The sequence below is a fragment of the Mustela erminea genome, chromosome 4, assembly GCF_009829155.1.
Source record: "Mustela erminea isolate mMusErm1 chromosome 4, mMusErm1.Pri, whole genome shotgun sequence".
NCBI lineage: Eukaryota > Metazoa > Chordata > Mammalia > Carnivora > Mustelidae > Mustela > Mustela erminea.
Window position 1 is genome coordinate 118,444,763 of NC_045617.1, and position 20,474 is coordinate 118,465,236.

The following is a 20,474-nucleotide window of genomic DNA, read 5'->3' on the forward strand; positions in this document are numbered from 1 at the left end:
TTTTCCAACTTGTTGTTGTTGTTGGTTTTTTTTTTTTTTTTTTGGCGCATTGGCCACAGTTTGCCAATCCTTGCATGAGAGAGTGGGCCATTCAGGGGTAGGCTTTATATATTTTTATACATCTCTCCCTCCCACTTACCCCCATTCCTCCATGCCTCACTTCTTTTAAAGCAAGTGATGACTGGACAACAGTTGTTAGGGAAGAAATGAATTGTGGTAGTGTCTAAACACGTGAAAAATAACGGAGCATCATATTGTGTATTAGTAGCCATTTTTTATATTTATTAATAAACATTTTTAGAAAAGAAAGTGTACGGAAGTTGCATAATATGGGGGAGTTCACAGGCTCCTTCCCTGTAGAAGACCGCTCTGGCCAAAGAAGATGTAATAAAACACAATTTCTGCTCATACAACTGGTCCAAATCCTTGATTTGAATTCAAGATTAGATTAGAATGCCTTCTTCATCTTTTCCTTTTATCCAGTGGCAGTTAGGTTTTCGGAGGGTTTTTCATATAGGGCTGGCTACTTATGGGTATAACAGGCTCTCAGTGGCCAAGTGGTCAGAGTCAGACAGGTAGAGTGGCTTTTGAATCCTGGCTCAGCACCGTCCTTTTCTGTGCCCTTTGCCACATCAATGAATCACCTAAGGCTTGGTTTCCTCGTTGCTGTAATGGCAAGTATTAAAAAGTACCTGCTTATGTGCTTGTTTGAAAATTAGGAAAAGTATATTAAAAGTAGAATGTATAAAATTCCGCTCCTGGCACAAGATAGGCACTGAATAAACTCTGCCTGCCCTTGTTGGTATTTATTCCCCCTCAAGGTTCATCTGCTTTTTTTCAGTGTATACAGGGTTGTGGGAGTGGGTTAAGGTTTATAGAAATAGCCTGGAACATTCCAGTAAATTATGTTGAGACAGTGTAATCCAACAACTTTCAGTCTTTTCTTTTCTTTTTCTTTTTTTTTTTGTATAACCTGCAAATTTAGCCAAGTTTATTGGTTTCTTCAGTCTTCCTTTTAGAGATAAAGTCATTGACTACCGGGTGATATGAATGCTTCGTGTGGTTATCTTAACATTTGGACATTAGGGCGCCTGGGTGGCTCAGTTGGTTAAGCATCTGCCTTCTGCTCAGGTCATGATCCCAGGGTCCTGGGATCAAGCCCTGCATCTGGCTCCCTGCTCAACAGGGAGCCTGCTTCTCCCTCTCCCACTCCCTCTGCTTGTGTTCCCTCTCTCTTTCTCTCTCTCTCTGTCAAATAAATAAATAAATAAAATCTTTTAAAAAATAAAAAATATTTGGACATTAGTTGAGGAAGACCGCACAGACCACTCACTTAGAAGGCTAAAGTTACACTCTGTATCCTGGAACTCACACTTAAGAATGCCATGCAGGAGAGTTTGTATCTCTGACCACCTTTTCATATTGTTCTTAAAATACCTTGTTTCCAAAGCAAAACTGTCAGAATATCTATTCACAATATGGTATTTCTTTGTACTAGACAGGGAATTTCCTTTTATTAAATAAACAGCCTGATGCACTAGATAAAGAGAAGGGATGTTTATAAGGCATTTTGTAAACTGACTGTTTATGTCTACTTGTTCCTTACTTTAGCAGTATTTTGAGCTCCTGTGTAGGAAAAAAATAGTCAAAGAGCAAAATGTCTTCAAAACTCTAGGCACTGGTCCTACTAATGCTTGGCGCTGTGATAATTTATTGATTTAACTTGACAAGTTATTTGACTTCATGCTGAGCTTTATTCATTTTTTAAATACTTTTATAGGGTCCTTGTGCATAAGAACTTGTGACAGCTGTTCTGTAAAATATTCTGTATGGGGTACCTGGGTAGCTTTGTCAGTAAAGCATCCAGCTTTTCATCTCAGCTCAGGTCTCCATCTCAGGGTTGTGAGTTCAAGCCATGCATTGGACTCCACACTGGGTGTGTATATGTATATTAAATATATCCTATAAAATATAGTAACACTTTTGTTTATCTGGAATCCAAGCAAGTGCAGTATTCACAATTGTTTTGGTCTTATTTTTTAAAATTTTATTTCTTTTTAAAGACCTTATTTATTTATTTGAGTGAGAGAGAGAGAGAGTATGAGCAGGGGGAGTGGCAGGGCAGAGGGAGAAGCAGGCTCCTGGCTAAGCAGGGAGCCCCAGGTGGGGCTCAGTTCCACACCTGAACTAAAGGCAAATGCTTAACCACCTGAGCCACCCAGGCACCCCTGGTCTTATTTTGAAGAAGGGACCCAGAAATGATTAGGAGGGGGTTGTCTGTAGAAGCAGTTTGTAGGGCATGTCATATGCAGATTTGATGGGGTACAGCCCTAATGCCATCTGGGATGCCAGCAGAGCTCTCTGTCATTTAATGGCAGTGCAGAGGGACTGTCGAATGTCAGGGGCACTGCGTTGTTGGAAATGAGATCATGTTGGGTATCTTACTGAATGTAGTTTTTTGGAAATTAGCAGTATGTCTAAAATCTGTCACTTGTTAATCAGGATTTCCCACAGTATAGATAATCTCACTTTTTAAGGAAAATATTTCCAGATCTTTAACCTGGGTTACGTGGATTGTGTTTCCCAGCATAGCACACTTTGCTCTCAGTGATGGGAATAGAAACTTCTCTGACACCAGGGAGAGTGGCCGATAGGGAGAATAGGGATAGCTCCCTTAGCTAGAACTTTGCCAATGTATATTCTCTCTTGTGTTATTCTCGTGCTGTCTCATCGACTCTAAGACCATTTCCCCCCCAAATCTCTTTTTTCCTCTTCTAAGCTCCAGTCCCACATTTATGTGCTTGTCCACTAGAAATATTCGTTAGACATCTCATTATGCTCTCAATTCATATGTCAGAGGATATCCTCCCTCAGGTTCCCTCTTCTACTGACCTTCCACATTTTCAGCGGTGGAGGGCAGCTCTGCTGTTGACCTGGCCCACAGTCTGCCAATCACTTAGTCCTGTGGATGCTTCTTTCTGTTTATCTGAGAGCCTGTAACTTCCTTCCCACTCCCACTTCTGTCCTCATCCTTTCTCAACCTGAGTTCTTCTCAACCAGAAGCGTGTTCTGCTACCAAGCTTGCCCACGTCCAGCTCAAGTCAGAGTGATCTTTCTAAAACCCAAATTGGAAGGAATGCTCCTAGCCACTTCTAGTTTGGCAGTGCCAGGAAGGAATTAATTTTTGTTTACATAAACTTTTAAAACTAAAAACAGAAACAAATTGGGTTATGTTATTTCTTTGCTTAAACAACTTCCTTGACTTACCCATTGCCTTCAGGTTTCAATCCAAACTCTTGATAATTAGACCCCTGCCTTTTTGTTCAATCTCCCTAAGTAAACCCTTTCTGTCTGCTTTCTCCACTCTTTCTGTAAAGCACTCATTTGTTCATTCCATCATTGGACCGTTTTTTCATTTGCTCACTAAACTTTTATTGGCCACTAATATGGGGCAAGCTCTGTGCTTAAGGCTTGGGTATGAGGCAGTCAGCAGAAGAGATCCTTAGACATTTCACTGACCTCTCACACTGTTAATCAGGATAGACTAGGTTATGCTGCAATGACAGATTAACCCCAAAATCTCATTGTTGTAACACAACACAATTGTATTGCTTGTGCTCTACACAGGAGCTCTTCCATTCAGATGCCCAACTCATAGCTATACCAACTGAAGCTCACTGTGTCCTTGGGCACTGTGACAGAGGAAAAGAGAGGCTGGCTGTGTGGGCTTCTCCCTGTCTTAGCCCAGAAGTGATGTGTGTCCCTTCTGCTCATATTTCCTTAGCCAGAACTAGTCAGATGGCCCCACCTGATAGCAGGGGGGCTTGGAATATCATAAACAAGGACATAAAATATCTGGTGAACATTATGGTCTCTGCCACAGACACTGTAGTTACCCGACTTCTTGTCTGTCTTATCCACTGGACTTTAAATTTCTCAAGAGCTGAGGCTATATCTACTTTGCTTTTGTGTCCTAAGCACAAGGGCACCCAGTAGGCTTCTGATTTTTGTTGAATAAATGTCCTTCTTGAGCTTGGATTTAACTCAATTCTTCTTCCTCTAAGAAATATTCTCTTATCATCCCTCTACTGCCTTTCCCCCTCTCCCCTGGCCCCCAGCCTGGGTTAGGTATCTCTTTTCAGTCTTTATGGTATCCCATGCCTACCTCAACCAAAGCATTCCTCATCGTGTATTACTACTCTTTTTCTTTCTCTTTTTTCTCCCCCTCTCCTCTAGATACGCCTTTCCTTTTAGGTCAGGGGGCTTTCTTTTATATTCTTTTATTTTTTTTTTTTTTTTGAGGATTTTATTTATTTGAGAGAGAACAGAGCAAGCAAGAGAACGTGAATGTGGGCGGGGGGAGCGGCAGAGGGAGAGGGAGACAGGTTTCATGCTCAGCAGGGGCTTGATGTGGGGCTCTATGTGGGGCTCAATCCCAGGACCCTGAGATCATCATCTGAGCCCAAACCAAGAATCAGAGGCTTAAGACTGAGCCACCCGGGTGCCCCTCTTTTATTTTCTTTTAAAAATTTATATTAAGGTTTTTAAAATTGCTTTAATAATGCTTAAGAATAAAATATTACTGTTCCAAGCTTAATTAAACCCTTTATGTAAATCTTCCCCCATTAGCTTTATTATTCCTACAGATCTTGTTAGTCTTTTCTTACATGCATGTGTCCCTCAATACAATGATCTTCTTCGGTGTCCATGTGGATGGTAACTTGTCCCTGCCCTACCTGTTGATTTCTCCCTGCTCCGTAGGACAACCTGTATTATAAATCCAGGAGTTGGGTGTGATGTGTTCTATGGGTACATTTATCTATCTCTGTACAGATAACACCTGTCTTGGTGCTAAGAGTTTCATGAAAGGTCTAATACCTGGTCATCCAGTCCCCCACTCTGATCTGCCTTAAAATTTCACAGGTTTAATCTGCAACTGTCATTCCTGGTTTATAATGATGCTTAATGAATGTTTGTTGAATAAATAACAAGTTCTGTGGGGCTTTTTTTCTGTTAGTATATCATTTTCAGATTTAGGGGCTTTGCCATTTAATTTCTTTTCAGATAATTTTGTATTTAAAAATCAAGCTTCAGAATCAGAATTTGCTGACCAGAAACACCACTTAGTATTTTATAAGATAGAAGGAGTAAAGCCTCTGGCTAAAGTGAAGAATGTTTTTGTTTTTTTGCAGTAAATTTGCAGTGGGTTGTCAAGGAAACTTAGCCAGGAGAATTGTTTACTCATAACAGTGTTTACTTTGAAGTGTGACTACAAAGTAATGAGGCTTGTTTTTCCCAGTAATATGTAGTATTACCTCACGCAGTCATACTTTGAATGTGCAAAGTAGTAATGCTTCCTAAATTTACTGATTGATATTTCACATTGATTGAAATTTAGAAATTAAATTATACTTTATGTTAGAGGTTTCCTTTGCTTTGGCTTGGAATTGTCCCTGTAAAGGTCTTTCATTTGGTCTATAACCTAATTGGATGGCCTTAGTCAGCCTTTCAAGCAAATGCTTAGGTTTGGAATGGCTGCCCAACACTTTGCCAAGAAGAGGGAGAACTCTAGGAAGAAAGACTGCATGTTGTTTATATAACAAATCAGTGAAGGATTAACCCATATTCGTACTCCTTCTTCTTGAGTTTTCCTTGCATATTGGATTGTTGACTAAAATGCCATTATGTGGAGTCTTCAGATGACTTTTTAGAAAAACATTTAACTTAAATTAACAAACATGATTGTGTTTGGGTTTATTTTTATTTTGATAAGGAATTTCTTGGTAAGTTTTTATCTGAATTCTAGTTAGTTAACATATAGTATAAAATTGGTTTCAGGAGTAGAATTTAGTGATTCGTCACTTACATATTAACACCCTGTGCCCATCACAAATGTACTCAATAGGGAATTTTTAAAAAAAATGTAAAATTTGCCACAATTATCAGAGATGGAAGGAGTGTGGCAGTAAGCCCCCCTTTTCTCTTATTTCAGCTCTATAACTTAATAGTTTATAAAACTAAGGATGACTTTCTGGGAGGCCACTTCCCTGGAGTGTAGATTCTGACGTAGAAGGTAGTAGCACTGACTCCTGAATTTAGCTTTTAAAATTTACTGTGGTCTTAAAACCAGTTTTATTTTATTGAGGTTAAGTTCATGTCACATTACCATGTGAACATTTAGAAGTGAACCATTTAGAAATAACCATTTAGAAGTGAGCAAGTCAGTGGAGTTTAGTACCAATTCAGTGGCATTTAGCAACCTTTCTACAATTTCAAAACACTGTGATCACTTCCAGACAAAATCCTGTACTCTAATGAAGGAGTTACTCTCCAGTTTTCTCTTTTCGCAGTCCCTGGCAAGCAGCAGTTTGCTTTCTATCTCTGTGGATTGACCCGTTCTACCCATTTCACATCAGTGGGATCTTAAAACATGTGACATATGGGCTCTGGCTTTCACTTAGCATGATGTTTTCATGGTTGATCCACTATGTAGCATGGATCAGTGCTTCGTTCTTTTTATGGGACTCTTCCTGCGCATGTGTACGCCATGTTAGCCATTCATTCATTGCTGGACCTTCAAGTTGTTTCTGCGCTTTGGCTACAGTGAATAATACTTTTGTGACCATTTGGGTATAAGTATTTGAGCACCTGTTTTTGGTTCTTTGGGGTATATACCTACGAGTGGGATAGTTAAGTCATATGGTAATTTTTTTTTTCTTTTTAAGAGAGAGAGCAGGGATAGGGGTACAGAGCGAGAGGGAGAGAGAACCTCAAGCAGACTCCCTGCTGAGTGCAGAGACGGATGTGGGGTTCATTCTCACCACCCTGAGGTCATGACCCGAACCAAAATCAAGAGTTGGACGCTTAACTGACTGACCCACCCAGGCACCCCTTAAGAGTTTTTTATTTAACTTTTGAGGAACCACAAACTTTCCACAGCGCCTGAACTATTTGACATTTTTACCCAATGTCTGAGGGTTCCAATCTTTCTCCATCCTTGCCAGTTCTTGTTTTTTTATAATTATAGCCATTCTTGGGTGCCTGGGTGGTTCAGTCGTTAAGCTTCTGCCTTCAGCTCAGGTCATGATCCCAGCATCCTGGGATCGAGACCCACATTGGGCTCCTTGCTCCACAGAGAGCCTGCTTCTTCCTCTGCCTTTGCCTGCCACTCTGCCTGCCTGTACTCTCTCTGACAAATAAATAAACAAAATCTTAAAAAAAACAAAAAACACTTCAGAAGGGTTAAAATTATAGCCATTCTTGTGGGTGTTAAGTGGTATCTCAGACCAATTTTACTTTGCACTCTCCTAGTGACTGTTGATGTTGAGCATCATGAATGTGCTCCTTGACTATTTGTAGATCTTCTTTGGGGAAATGCTGCTTGTCTTGTTGTTGTTGTCATAAGAGTTTTTATATTTTTATGTATTCATGTTTTAGACAGCAGACCCTTATCAGATAATTTGCAAACATTTCCTCCCATTCTGTAAGTCATTTTTCTTCACACTCTGGGTCGGGTCCTTTAATTCACATAAGATTGTAATTTTTATGAGGTCCAGCTTATCTAATCTTTATTTTTGTTCATGCTTTTGGTGTCATGTTCAAGAATTTGGCATATTTTACGAAATTTAAGGTCATGATGATTTACCACTGTTTTTTTTTTGTTTTGTTTTGTTTTGTTTTTTAAATTTTTTTTTAAAGTAAACTCTACCCCCAGAGTGAGGCTCAAATTTGTGACCCCATGATCAGGAGTCACATGCTCTACAGGCTGAGCCAGCCAGGCCCCTCAGATTTATCGCTGTTTTATAGTTTTAGCTCTTACATCTAGATCGTTGGACCATTTGGAGTTAATTTTTGTATATGGTATGAGGTGGGAGCGCAGTGAGGATTCTTATTTTATTTTTATTTTTTATTATTTTTTTTTAAAGATTTTATTTATTTATTTGACAGACAGAGATCACAAGTAGGCAGAGAGGCAGGCAGAGAAGAGGAAGCAGTCTCCCTGCTGAGCAGAGAGCCCGATGTAGGGCTCAATCCCAGGACCCTAAGATCATGACCTGAGCCAAAGGCAGAGGCTTTAACCCACTGAGCCACCCAGGCACCCCAGAATTCTTATTTTAAAAACAACTTCAGGGGTGCCTGGGTGGCTCAGTGGGTTAAGCCTCTACCTTCGGCTCAGGTCGTGATCTCATGGTCCTGGGATGGAGCCCCACATCGGACTCTCTGCTCAGCAGGGAGCCTGCTTCCCACCCCCCTCTCTGCCTGCCTCTTGCCTACTTGTGATCTCTCTAATAAATAAATCTTAAAAAACAAAAAACAACTTCCTAGAACGTTCTACATCGTACTTTTAATATCCCTTAGAGTAAACATTTACACACCACCCCAGAACTCCTTTGGGTTTCATATTATTTTAAGTTACTCTGAATTGTGCAAAACAGAAACTACATGCACTTAAAAAAAGTACTTGTAAATGTAAAGATATTATTTTCTCCATCCATGGACTATATATTGGTTACTGTATGTGGGTTCATGGATTTCCTTCTTAACTCCACAGTCCCCTCTGAGTCAGTGGATCACAGATTTTGTAGAGGAGCATCAAGAGACTCTATCATGACATGAAGAAAAGGGATTAAGGATGAAAAAAAAGGTGGAATTTCCAAGGGCTCATATACTTGCAAAAACACAGAGGAGAGGGGCGCCTGGGTGGCTCAGTGGGTTAAGCCGCTGCCTTCGGCTCAGGTCATGATCTCAGGGTCCTGGGATCGAGCCCCGCATCGGAACCTGCTTCCTCCTCTCTCTCTGCCTGCCTCTCTGCCTACTTGTGATCTCTGTCAAATAAATAAATAAAATCTTTTAAAAAAAAAAAGAAAGAAAGAAAGAAAGAGAAAACACAGAGGAGAGATGGGAGAGGACCAGAAGGTAGGTCACCGGAAGTCAGTGATGGAATCTGTAGGGGCTACAGAGAATGTAGCATTTTCTTTTTCTTTCTTTTTTTTTTTTTTTTTAAAGATTTTATTTATTTTATTTATTTGTCAGAGAGAGAGAGAATGAGAGCGAGCGCAGGCAGACAGAGTGGCAGGCAGGGTCAGAAGGAGAAGCAGGCGCCCTGCCGAGCAAGGAGCCCGATGTGGGAATCGATCCCAGGACGCCGGGATCATGATCTGAGCCGAAGGCAGCTAGCTGCCTAACCAACTGAGCCACCCAGGCATCCCGAATGTAGCATTTTCTTCCAGGCAACAAGGATGACAGCAGAGTAGAAGTGAAGTGCACAGGGTGAATACGTTTAGAATAGGGAGGGAAGCTCAAAAGACCTCGTCAGCAAGTGATGGTGTAGGGAGCTATGTAGATGATCTTTTCAGTTTGGGAGTAATGCCAACTAATTCTGCCTCCAAGGAGGGATCCAGCTAACTGTTTAGCATCTGCGCTAAAGAGGGGTAAGGAAAAGTTGCTGAGGACATTCTAGGATTTTTTTTTTCTGCCATAACTAGAATGCTGGTTAATTTTGCATTAGTAAACCATAGTCTGCAGGACTGTGTGGTGTGTGTGTGTGTGTGTGTGTGTGCGCGCGTGCATATGTGTTTTATTGGTTTTCTTCTCATTTCTTAATAAAAGTTCGTAGTAAAAAAAATTCTAGTTTTATCTCAGCTGAAAGCATGATGAAATTGTCCAACTTTAGCTGTAGATGAGGGAGTTGGGTTCTGAGTGCACAGTTAGAACTTAGGGTGGTGCGTTGTACTGGCTTGTGGCCATCGAGTGGATCAGGAGCTGGGACACATGGATGACGAGCTGGGAGGGAAGGTGTTGGGACTACGGTGCCAACCAGGGCTAAGGATTTCTTTCCTTCTGACCAGTCCTTCACGGTGCTCCAGGCTTATCAGTGACTTTTTTCCTCCCCAGTCCTTCTCAACTCTGTGTTCTAAGGGCTTTAGGGAAAGGGACAAAGGAGAGGATAGATAGCACAAGTGACTGGCAGCCTGAGGAAAGGTAGAGATAAAGGCCACTGGTTCAGATGCCTTTCTGCTTTTTACAAGGTGAGTTGTCTCCTCTTTCCACTAGAAACGAAAGCCACCTTACAAGAAGTGACTCAGAGAGGTATAAACAAAAAATAGGTCTCGAGTGCTTATTCTTCCATGTTGTTTAGAGTTTGTACAAATATGCCTTTCTTCTCTTTAACTGTCCACGTGACTTCTATGACTTTCAGGTGCTACTCGTGAGCAGTAGTCGCCATCCAGACCGATGGATTGTCCCTGGGGGAGGCATGGAGCCCGAGGAGGAGCCAAGCGTGGCAGCAGTCCGTGAAGTCTGTGAGGAGGTATGCACAGAGATAAAAGGGCATGACAGGACCTTGTAATCGTGAATCTGTCATGTCTGTGTAGTTCTTTAATTCATCACCACTCACTGAGTAAACATACTTACGATCACAGAAAGAAGGCATTTAACAGTTACCATGTGCTTCCTTGATTAAAGGGCCGATCAGGTTGGAACATGGTAATGTTTATCAGGCACTCTGTGCAGGGAGAGGGCTCTAGTGGTGACTGTATCTGATTATATCAGACAGTGTTTTGTGATTTCCCATGGAGCTCTTTGAGCATTGCCTCTTTTACCTGTGGCGGAAGATCAAGAACAAATAGTTCATCAGTCCTAAGAAATGAGAGGGACAGGCAGTATTGATGTAAATGGCTCATTCCCATTAATGAGGAGGAGGAAGAGGCCGTTGTTCCCCTCTGCTTCCTGGGTCCAGGGCACAGAACAGTGGCTGAATCAGGAGTTCTGTTGGCCAGAAGCTGTGATAAATAGTGCCATTAGAGAGAGAATAGTATCTTCTTTGTTATTTAGCCTCACGATATTCGGCATGTAGGTACTGAGTTCCTGGGCCATGCCCAGTATATCTTACTAGATCTTCTGGAAGAAGTACTCAGAAGAGGCAAAGTCTTCATTCCCTTACTTCAAGGGCTTATGGTTTGATTAGGGAAACCGAGAAATAGATGGCAGTTCAAAACCAGGAGGAAGGAGTAACGTTCCCCCATAACCCCCTATGGTGATGCTCTGCTTACGTTATTTCACAGAAGACTCCTAACCTTGTGGTGTATGTGTTCTCACCCCATTGACTTGCCCTCACCACATGGCTAGTGTTTTTCTTTGTTCCAAAGGGAATTTAAAACTGATTCCAAGGAGATATAAAATAGGCCTAAGAACAAGTCTAAATCCTTCATTTCTTTTGGGTTCAGCCCTTGCTGAATTCCCCTGAGACTAATCTTACCCTTGGAATACTTAAGGAATTCTTCCCTTGCTCTGAACTCCTGCAGACTTGTGTTGGCTCGCACTCCTATCATTTTATCATATATCTGGCATCCATAACTAGGGTATGATCTCTGAGAGCAAAAAGTATGTGTTGTAGTTGGAACCCTCCCTGTGTGTTCCCATTACACAGCTAGGTGGACAGCAGTAATTGGTACATGCTTCTGTGACAGGTGGGGCAATGGATGGAACAGGGACAGCACTGAAGAGATAGCCCAGATGGAAATGACCCGAGCACAGGGAGCGATAGGTATGGTCAGAGAGGATGCACGAGGCATTCTCACGGTAGCCAGAACTGGTTTCCTTCTTTCTCACCAGACCTGGGATAACAGGGGCTGCCCAGGGGTGGGGCGCCCTGGAGGGGCTGATGTGATTCTGTGCTCTGCCTTCCTAGGCCTGAGGGCACCAGAATCTTTGCCTGCTCCTTTCTGGAGGATCTCAGAGGCTGGACTATTCCAGTTATGTGTGGCAGGGCCCATTGGTGGACTTAAGCTACGTAACTTGAGTTCAGATCCAGTTGACGCTTATAAGATCTAAGGCTCCTAAAGTCATGTTTAAAAGAGCTTCCACCGCAGTTGTAGATTGAGAAAGGTGGTCAGAAGACCTGAAATAGAGTGACGGTTCTAGAACAAAGAGAAAGGGCAACGTTACAGAGACTGTGCAAAACTTGCTCCTTGGTTTTAGGAGTTGTGGGGCAGATCTGACAGCTCTACCTTTGCGGAGCACATAGGGATTTGGCGCCAATCTCAGGAGAGCTCCCGTCATTTGCCATTACTGTTGGATTCTGAGTATTATGGTTGAGTCAGCAGTGTTTATAACGTGTAAACTAGGTGACTGGAGTAGAAATTCAGCGAGGGGCAGGAAAGGGTGTAGGGCGCCCTGTTCACTTTGTTCCTGGAAATGCCATGCGGCCCTTCAGTCGGTGAGAGGGAAGCTGCAGTGGGAGTAGGGCCAAGGGGAGTCTGAGGATCCTGTCCTCAGATGTTCAGGATCCCCCTTCGCTCCTGTCCACATGGGGTCCTTGTCTTGAAATGAAACCCTGCTCAACTCTGAGGACGTCAGAGGACAGTCATACCACACTCTGTACTTTATTCCAGCATTATTGAAAGGATAAATGTCTGTGAACTGCTTGCAACTTCAGAATATGGTACTGAATAAATCAGATGTTTGCACAAACAATAAAAATTAGTGAAATGTCATTACAGAAACAAACATTCCAGGGGCTTCTATCAAAATAAAATAGAGGTGATGGTTTTTCCGATCCCACATCCATCAGCAGAGTACAAGACTTGGTATCAGAGAGGATGATGTACAGATAAATACATATATGATATATGTATAAAAAATACACACACACACACACACACACACACACACAAATATATATATGTTTTTAGTTGCCCTTGGAGGATAGCTTTTGTAAGTAGAAGGAGTAGTCAGGAGTTTATTTAGGTTTCAAAATGTTATGACTTCTGTAAAGTACACATTCAGAAACTTAATTTTCTTCATAATGCTTACAGCTCTGATTGCTTTGTATATAAACATCGGATATTTTACTAGTCACTTTTGGGTAATACTAGAACAGTTAGTTGAAGAGCTTCAAATGTTTCAAATTGGATTCATATAGCTCATACCAAAAAGAAGTGCTTTCTAAAGAACTTCAGTTGTCTGACTTAAAAAATAAAAACCTGATGAAGCTCTTCAACAAAATGTCCTGTGAATCTCCTGTATTAAACTTATGGGCTCCTGGCTGGCTCAGTCAGTGGTGCATGCAACTCTCCATCTCAGGGTTTTGAGTTCAAGCCCCACATTGGGTGTAGAGATTCTTTTTTTTTTTTTTTTTTAAAGATTTTATTTATTTATTTGACAGAGAGATTACAAGTAGGCAGAGAGACAGGCAGAGAGAGAGAGGAGGAAGCAGGCTCCCTGCTGAGCAGAGAGCCCGATGCGGGCCTCGATCCCAGGACCCTGAGATCATGACCTGAGCCGAAGGCAGCGGCTTAACCCACTGAGCCACCCAGGCGCCCAGGTGTAGAGATTACTTAAGTAAATAAATACTTAAGAAAACCAACTCACAAATGAGGTAAGTCTTAGATTCTTTATTCTCATAATATATGTAAAATTACTAAGATTTTCAACTTAAAAACACAAGGCAGAAAGAAATTAGTCAATTATATTTTCAAAACTGAGGTTCTGATCTAATAGGCCAAGTTTTTTGGTGTTTGGTTTTTGTTTTTCAGTAATTTCCTTGCACAACGTGGGACTCAGAACTCATGACCTTGAGATCAAGAGTCGCATGCTCTCCTGACTGAGCCAGCCAGGCGCCCGGAGCCAAATTCTTTTACACATTACAAAATCATAAAATAGATCTGGTCTCCTTCTTAACAGAGAAATATCTTACGATTTTGATTCTCTTAAACATTTCTATATTTCATTCTAAATATTTCCAGGATTGAAAAATACTTACCCACCAAAGAAACCAGGCCCTTCCTGTTAAGTGAGGCCAAGACTCTTGGATGGCCTGTTTGGAAATGCTGATCTAGTCCACTGTTGCTCTGTCAGGACTCTGTAACTTCACAAGGCTGGTGGTCGTAGAGTCCACAATAGACGGGAATGTGTACTTAGCGAACATTGCTCAGTGTCTGGCACACCTGGCTAACTTTGTCCTTCAACCTGAAGGTCCTTCCTCCATCAAGTCTTTGATAGAGCACTCACTGCTCTTCCTTGGTATCTCCCTCGTGGTCTGTACTTCTGGCATCGTGGTTGTCTGTCATGCTGTAATGATACTGCTTGTTTAACTGTCTTCTGTGCTAGGCTTTACATTCTGTGTAGCCAGATACCATCCTTTTCTGCTCACTGTTGAATCCCCATTGCTTAACATGTAGCAAGCACTTAACAAAATAAATATTTCAGTTATCGACGAGATGAATAGGGCAGCCCCGGAAATCTGAGATAGGCCCTTTTGGGTTGGCAGGAGTAAACATACCTGTAGGTCTCTTGGTTAGAGGAGGAAGAATATGACAGTGTTGCAGCATCTGTCCGACCAGGCCACGCAGGACTGGAAACTTGGGGCACAGGGCCCCGCTCAAAGTGGCTAGAACCGCAGCAGGAATGCATTGTGGCTCATGGAGCCTCATCACTGCGCCTGGGGCCCAGCCCCTGTCTTCCACGGTGAATGAGCTGCCTCTCCAATCTCTTCTCAGCCTCTTGGCTTCTGCTCACCACTTTCTGCATTTTCCCCTCTGAGTGTGGCACTCACCTGTCTGCGCCTCTCCATTCAGCTTTCCCAGCAGAGATGACCTGACCTACGGCTGCAGCTACCAGGCAACATCATCAGCTCCTGGCCATTCTGAGGACGTTTGCCTTCACTTTGCTTCAGTTGCTGATTCCTTATTTCTCTTGATGTGCTCAGAGCATCGAACACAGGTGTTGTACAAGTGTGGCAGCTCACGCTGCAGACACCTGCAGCAGCTTTACTGCAAGGACCCTGTGTATGCAGGAAAAAAATATTAACACGGGAAGATGTTTGTTAATGCATTCCTGAGTGGTCAAAGCATACTATGAAACTATTTATAATATAAAACCATTTAGCAGAAAAGAAATATGTGTGTCTATTTGTGTAGGAAAAAGTAATACTGCTTGCACAACTACTATTTGCCGGGCTTTGTTCTAAGCATTTTGCAGATGTCACCTCATTTAATCCTCTCCAGACCCTAGGAGATAGTGGAACTGTTACTGTCTGTATTTTACTGGGCAAGAAAAAAACAGATTCTGTGAGATTAAGTCATTTGTTCAGACAAACTTGCCCAACCAAGGGTGCTCAAGGTAATATTTGAATCCAGAACATCTCATCTCAGCACCCACACATCTCTAAATGCTGTGCTCCTCGAAAGAACATCTACCAGAATGTTCGGGGTGGTTATCTTTGGGTTAGTTCAGAGATGATCAGGTTTTCTGCATTGAACATATATTTATTTTATTACTAGAAAAATGTTCTGTGTAAACATGAATGGAGTGAAATTATTAAGTAGTCTGTCATGGCCTTGTCGGGCCAAGATACCATTAAACTCAATCTGTTCGGCAGCTTTGTTTAACCCGGCTTAAAAATTTCAGCATATTGGCTGAATTTCAGAAACAGATAAATCTGTAGCACTTGAAACATTGGCAGTCACATTTCATGGGCTAAAATATTCCCTTTTGGAAACTGGCCTCACAATTTTTAGTTGCTTATGGTCAGAATCCTCTTATAGTGACCCCTCGGAGATTGAGAGGGCTGACACTCCCTCAGGGGCCTTGGTGACAGTGCATCTCCAGCCACGGACAGCAAAGGCTGGTGTGAGCAAGCCATGTGATACCCTCTGTTACCAAAAAGAAAAGCACCTCTTTGTGTAGTTTTCAGAGCTGTTCTTTCTTGCTAATTCAATAGGAAAGGTAAAACTGTTAGCCGACAGGGAAAGAGAGAGAAACTGGATCCGAGATCGTTCTGTCTTCTGTTCATTTGTTTTATTCCCCATTCTCACCTCGGGAGAACCCAGAGTGTTATCACCAAGATAAAGAACATGTGAAAACAGAATCGAGAGGAAAAATAATGTGCATACCTTCCACTGCATCGTCTTCAAGGATGACAAATATGGGTGCCTTTTGAGAAGTGTAGTCAGTGATGACATTTGAAAATATGTGGCCAGATGCCAGTTCCTTTTATCTACTGCTTCATGTTCGGACAAGGCCTGTATCCACAGAGCCATTTCCCGCACACCAACTGTAAAGGAGCTATAGGCAGCCTCATCATGAATCTGTGGCATAGGCATAGCTTAAAAAAAAAAAAGCGTAGGTTTTCTGACTTCCTCACTTGTGTCATAATATCACACTTTCCTGCTACTCCTCGGGCTCTTCACCACCTGCTGCTTTGCCATATAAACTCAGCAGCATAGAAATTTCTTCCTTTTAATGAGGTCTTCTGATACTTCCCTGTATTTCTTGCTGCCCTGTTTCAAGTTTTTAGTACACTGTCCGAAAAAGTAAAAATGTCACAGAATGTTTGACTTACTTCACCTTCATTTAGGAGAGTTTGTTTTGAACAGCTAGGTGCCTTAATATAATATCAAGGGTCATGGTTGCCTCAAGGGTTAGAGGGGCTTTGTCTTAAGGCTTTGCCTTACTGATCTTACACCATCCAATCGAGAATTTCTTGTGAGCCTTCTTGAGATCATGGAAGATGCTGTCGTGAACTATATTTTTAAAATCTATATCTTCTTCTTCTTCTTCTTCTTCTTTTTTTGAAGAGAGCAGGCACGGGTGCACAATAAGGGCTTGGGGAGGGCAGAGGGAGAAAGAGAATCTTAAGCAGGCTCCACATTTAACACAGAGCCTGACTCAGGGTTCAGTCTTGCCCCTGAGATCGTGACCTGAGCCACCCAGCGCCCCATAAAAATCCGTATCTTCTTGGGGCACCTGGGTGACTCAGTTGCTGAAGTATCTGACTTTGGTCAGGTTATGACCTCAGGGTCCTGGGATCAACCCCTGCATTGGGCTGCCTGCTCAGTGGGGAGTCTGCTTCTCCCTCTCCCCCGGTCCCTCTTCCCTGCTCCTTCTCTCTTTCTCTCAAATAAATAAAGTCTTTATTTTTTTTGATAAAGATTTTACTTATTTGACAGAGAGAGAGAGAGAGATCACAAGTAGGCAGAGAGGCGGGGGGGGGGGGGGGGGGGGAAGAGAAGCAGGCTCCCTGCTGAGCAGAGAGCCCAGCACAGGGCTTGACCCTAGGAGCCTGAGATCATGACCTGAGCCAAAGGCAGAGAGGCCCCACCCACTGAGCCACCCAGGCAGCCCATAAGTAAATAAAATCTTTTTTAAAAAATCTCTATCTTCTTATCCTAGTTCTTGTACTGTGTGTTCCCTGTCTCCACCAAAAAAAAGAAAAAAGTTTGTACGCTCTAATATATATGTGTCCTGGCGACTAGAAAGCTCCATATGGAGCCTCAGAACTGCCTCTAACAGAGAAGCAGTATTTCATGGCTCTTGTTATATACAAGCAGAACATTCAAAAAGCCTGTAACTAGTCGGAAATAATTTAAGATACTGTTTTGTCACCCTTTCTTTTTAGGTCATCAGTGTTTGACTCTGTTTGGAGAGGAGAAATACAGGAAGGTCGTGTGTGACTGTGTTGTATTTTCATCTTTATATTTTGGCCTCAGCCTGAACTGTTGTGAGTGGAAGGTGGGGATAGGGTATCATAGAATTTATTAAGGAAATAACATGGTTCTTTTTAAATGCCAGACTTTTAATCACAAAATATGTATAAGAATGTGTTAAGAATATTTTCAGTCAGTTTAACAAGATAGGTAGAAGGTGGGGAAATGATGTCATGGACCAGGGGTCCTCCAGCTCATAAGCTGGTAGGGAAGGCTCTGGTTGGAGGCATTTCCTCCTCAGGCCCAGCCATGAATTGTCGTGTGGCAGTCAAGACCCAGTATGGTTCCGATGTTTCAAGAGAATCTTTTTTTTTTAAGATTTTATTTATTTATTTGACAGAGAGATCACAAGTAAGCAGAGGCAGGCATAGAGAGAGAGGAGGAAGCAGGCTCCCCGCCAAGCAGAGAGCCCGATGCAGGGTTCAATCCCAGGACCCTGAGATCATGACCTGAGCTGAAGGCGAGGCTTAACCCACTGAGCCACCCAGGTGCCCTCAAGAGAATCTTGAAAGCTAGATTCTCATGTGAGAGCTCCTAGTCTTTTAATATAGGCAACTAATTTTTTTTGAAGATTTTATTTATTTATTTCAGAGAGCTAATGAGAGAGAGAGCACAAGGCCGGGGAGCAGGCAGAGGGAGAGGGAGAAGCAGGCAATCCGGTACAGGGCTTATCCCAGGACCCTGAGATCACACAACCTGAGCTGAAGGCAAATGTTTAACTGAGTAAACCACCCAGGCATCCATAATTATTATTATTATTTTTTTTAAGACAGAGAGAAGTGCATAGGAGGTGGGAAGTGTGGGAAGGGGAGAGGGAGGGGGAGAGAGAGAATCTTAAGGAGCCCAAAGAGGGCCTGGATCTCCCTGGCCCTGAGATGATGACCTGAGCCAAAATCAAGAGTTAGAGGCTTAGCTGACTGAGCCCCAGATACTGCCTAGGCAGCTAATTTTTAAAAAGTTTCCAAAACCCTAAGCAAAATAATACATGCAAATGAATTAAAACAACAGTAGTAATACTGAAAAGTCCATAATGAAAAATAGCCAGGGTTGCTGGGTGGCTCATTCGATTGAGCATCTGACTCTTGGTTTCTGCTCAGATCATGATCTCAGGGTCGTGGAACTGATCTCCACATCAGGCTCTGTGCTCAGCATGGAGCCTGGTGGAGAGTCTTTCTCTCTCTAAAATAAAGATAAATCTTTAAAAAAAAAAAAAAAAGTTTAAGAAAAAAAAACCCACAAAACATATGTTCTTAATGGAGTAAATGAGCTGTGTTGCAGATTTTTACTTTATTTTCAACTGTAAAGTGATAAGCTCCAGCCTCTTTGAAGAAGACAGTTGTTTTTTTGTTTTGTTTTGTTTTGTTTCAGTCTCCTAAATGATAAGTAAAAGCAAATAAAGGTTTTTAATTTTGGCAGTATTTCACTCTTTTTTTTTTTTTTTAGTTTTTTTTTTTTTTTAGTATTTCACTCTTTAATGGAAATGTCAAAATGGAAAAATATATCCAGATGTAAATTACTATAAATCAAGAGAAACCGTAAGTCAATCTGATTTGTTGAAAAGTAGGTTTCATTTAAATACTGTTCTCTGAATTTCCAGGATTTAATTTTTAAGAAATTTAAAATTACCTGAATATGAGTTATTAATAGTGTACATTTATGGCTATGTGCCCCTATAGATTTATCTTAAAAATGAGCATAAAAATAGGCAAAGAATTTTTCTGTATGTTTGAACTTTTTTGAAATAAAAAGTTCGTCAGAAAATAGCCATAAGCTTATTATGTGCCAGCTATATTTAGATCTTGAGGAAGAAACTATGAAGTACAATGATATGTTGGATTCCACTTTCCTTAAGACAGATTGTGTTTTTGTTAAGTACTACCGAGTCTTTATTTTTACTTGGGGAAGAAGATATTTTTAGCTCTTTTGGTCACAGCATTATAGAATGCAAGAATCATCATGTCTCTAAAACTCTTATTCTGATAATTAATTCCTTTTAAAGAATTTTTTTTTAGGTAGGGGGCAGAGAGAAAGGGAGGGAGGGAATCCTAGGCAGGCTCATACACAGCACAGAGCCTGATCCTGAGATCATGACCTGAGCCAAAATCAAGAGTTGGATGCTCAACCAGCTGAGCCACCTAGGTGCCCCCTTTGAAGAATTTAATAGGAAATGTGGTTCAGTGGTGAAAAATTTCAGGAAAATTTTGTTTACTTAATATGGACCTACATTTGTGTGTGGAAGCATCTTTATTCTGACCTCCAAAGGAAGCATATATACAAAAAGTCAGTAAAAGAAGAGCTTTTCCTTAGAAGAAAAAATTTCGAATATAAGAAATGAACAGAGAAAGCACGCCATGTTTTAGTGTGGAAACCTGTGTGAGGCTGTTTCATGTTAGAGGACAGAATGAATCCTGTAGATCGCTGGCAAAGGCCTTCAAGTAATTCCGTATTGAGTCTCCTGTTTCTGGCAGCTGAGAATTTGGAAAGGGCCTTTCCTCTCAGTTACAGTTCAGGGATGAAAGGAGACCTTGGCATAGACACCACCTCCCGCAAAGGGCCTGGCTGAGGCGCCTTGTGCTAATCCTTGCGCTCAGCTTTTGCTTTGCGCTCACGTGGCCGAGAGTGTAATTCAACTCTGGCCCTAGAGCCCGGAGGCCTCTCTCTTCTTTCAGAGGAGGGCACCTCCCCGCTGTTACGAAATGGGAAATGGCTCCTCCTGGGTTACTTCCCTGATTACTTCTAGAGTCAACCTTAAAATGATTGACAGTTATTAGTGATTATCATTTTGGCTTTTGAAAAAACACTGAGGGGCGCCTGGGTGGCTCAGTGGGTTAAAGCCTCTGCCTTCAGCTCAAGTCATGATCCCAGGGTCCTGGAATCGAGCCCTGCATCGGGCTCTCTGCTTAGCAGGAAGCCAGCTTTCCTCTCTTTCTCTCTGCCTGCTGCTCTGCCTAATTGTGACCTCTCTCTCTCTATCAAATAAGTTTGAAA

General features: G+C 42.0%; 1 protein-coding gene across 1 annotated transcript in view; it reads left to right on the forward strand.

The window, feature by feature from the left end:
• LOC116588891 (diphosphoinositol polyphosphate phosphohydrolase 1) overlaps positions 1-20,474 on the forward strand; it is a 112,364-nt gene that overhangs the window by 51,549 nt on the left and 40,341 nt on the right. The window contains exon 2 of the mRNA XM_032340591.1: positions 10,199-10,309. Coding sequence (XP_032196482.1) covers positions 10,199-10,309 — 111 coding nt within the window. The remainder of the gene's footprint in view (positions 1-10,198; positions 10,310-20,474) is intronic.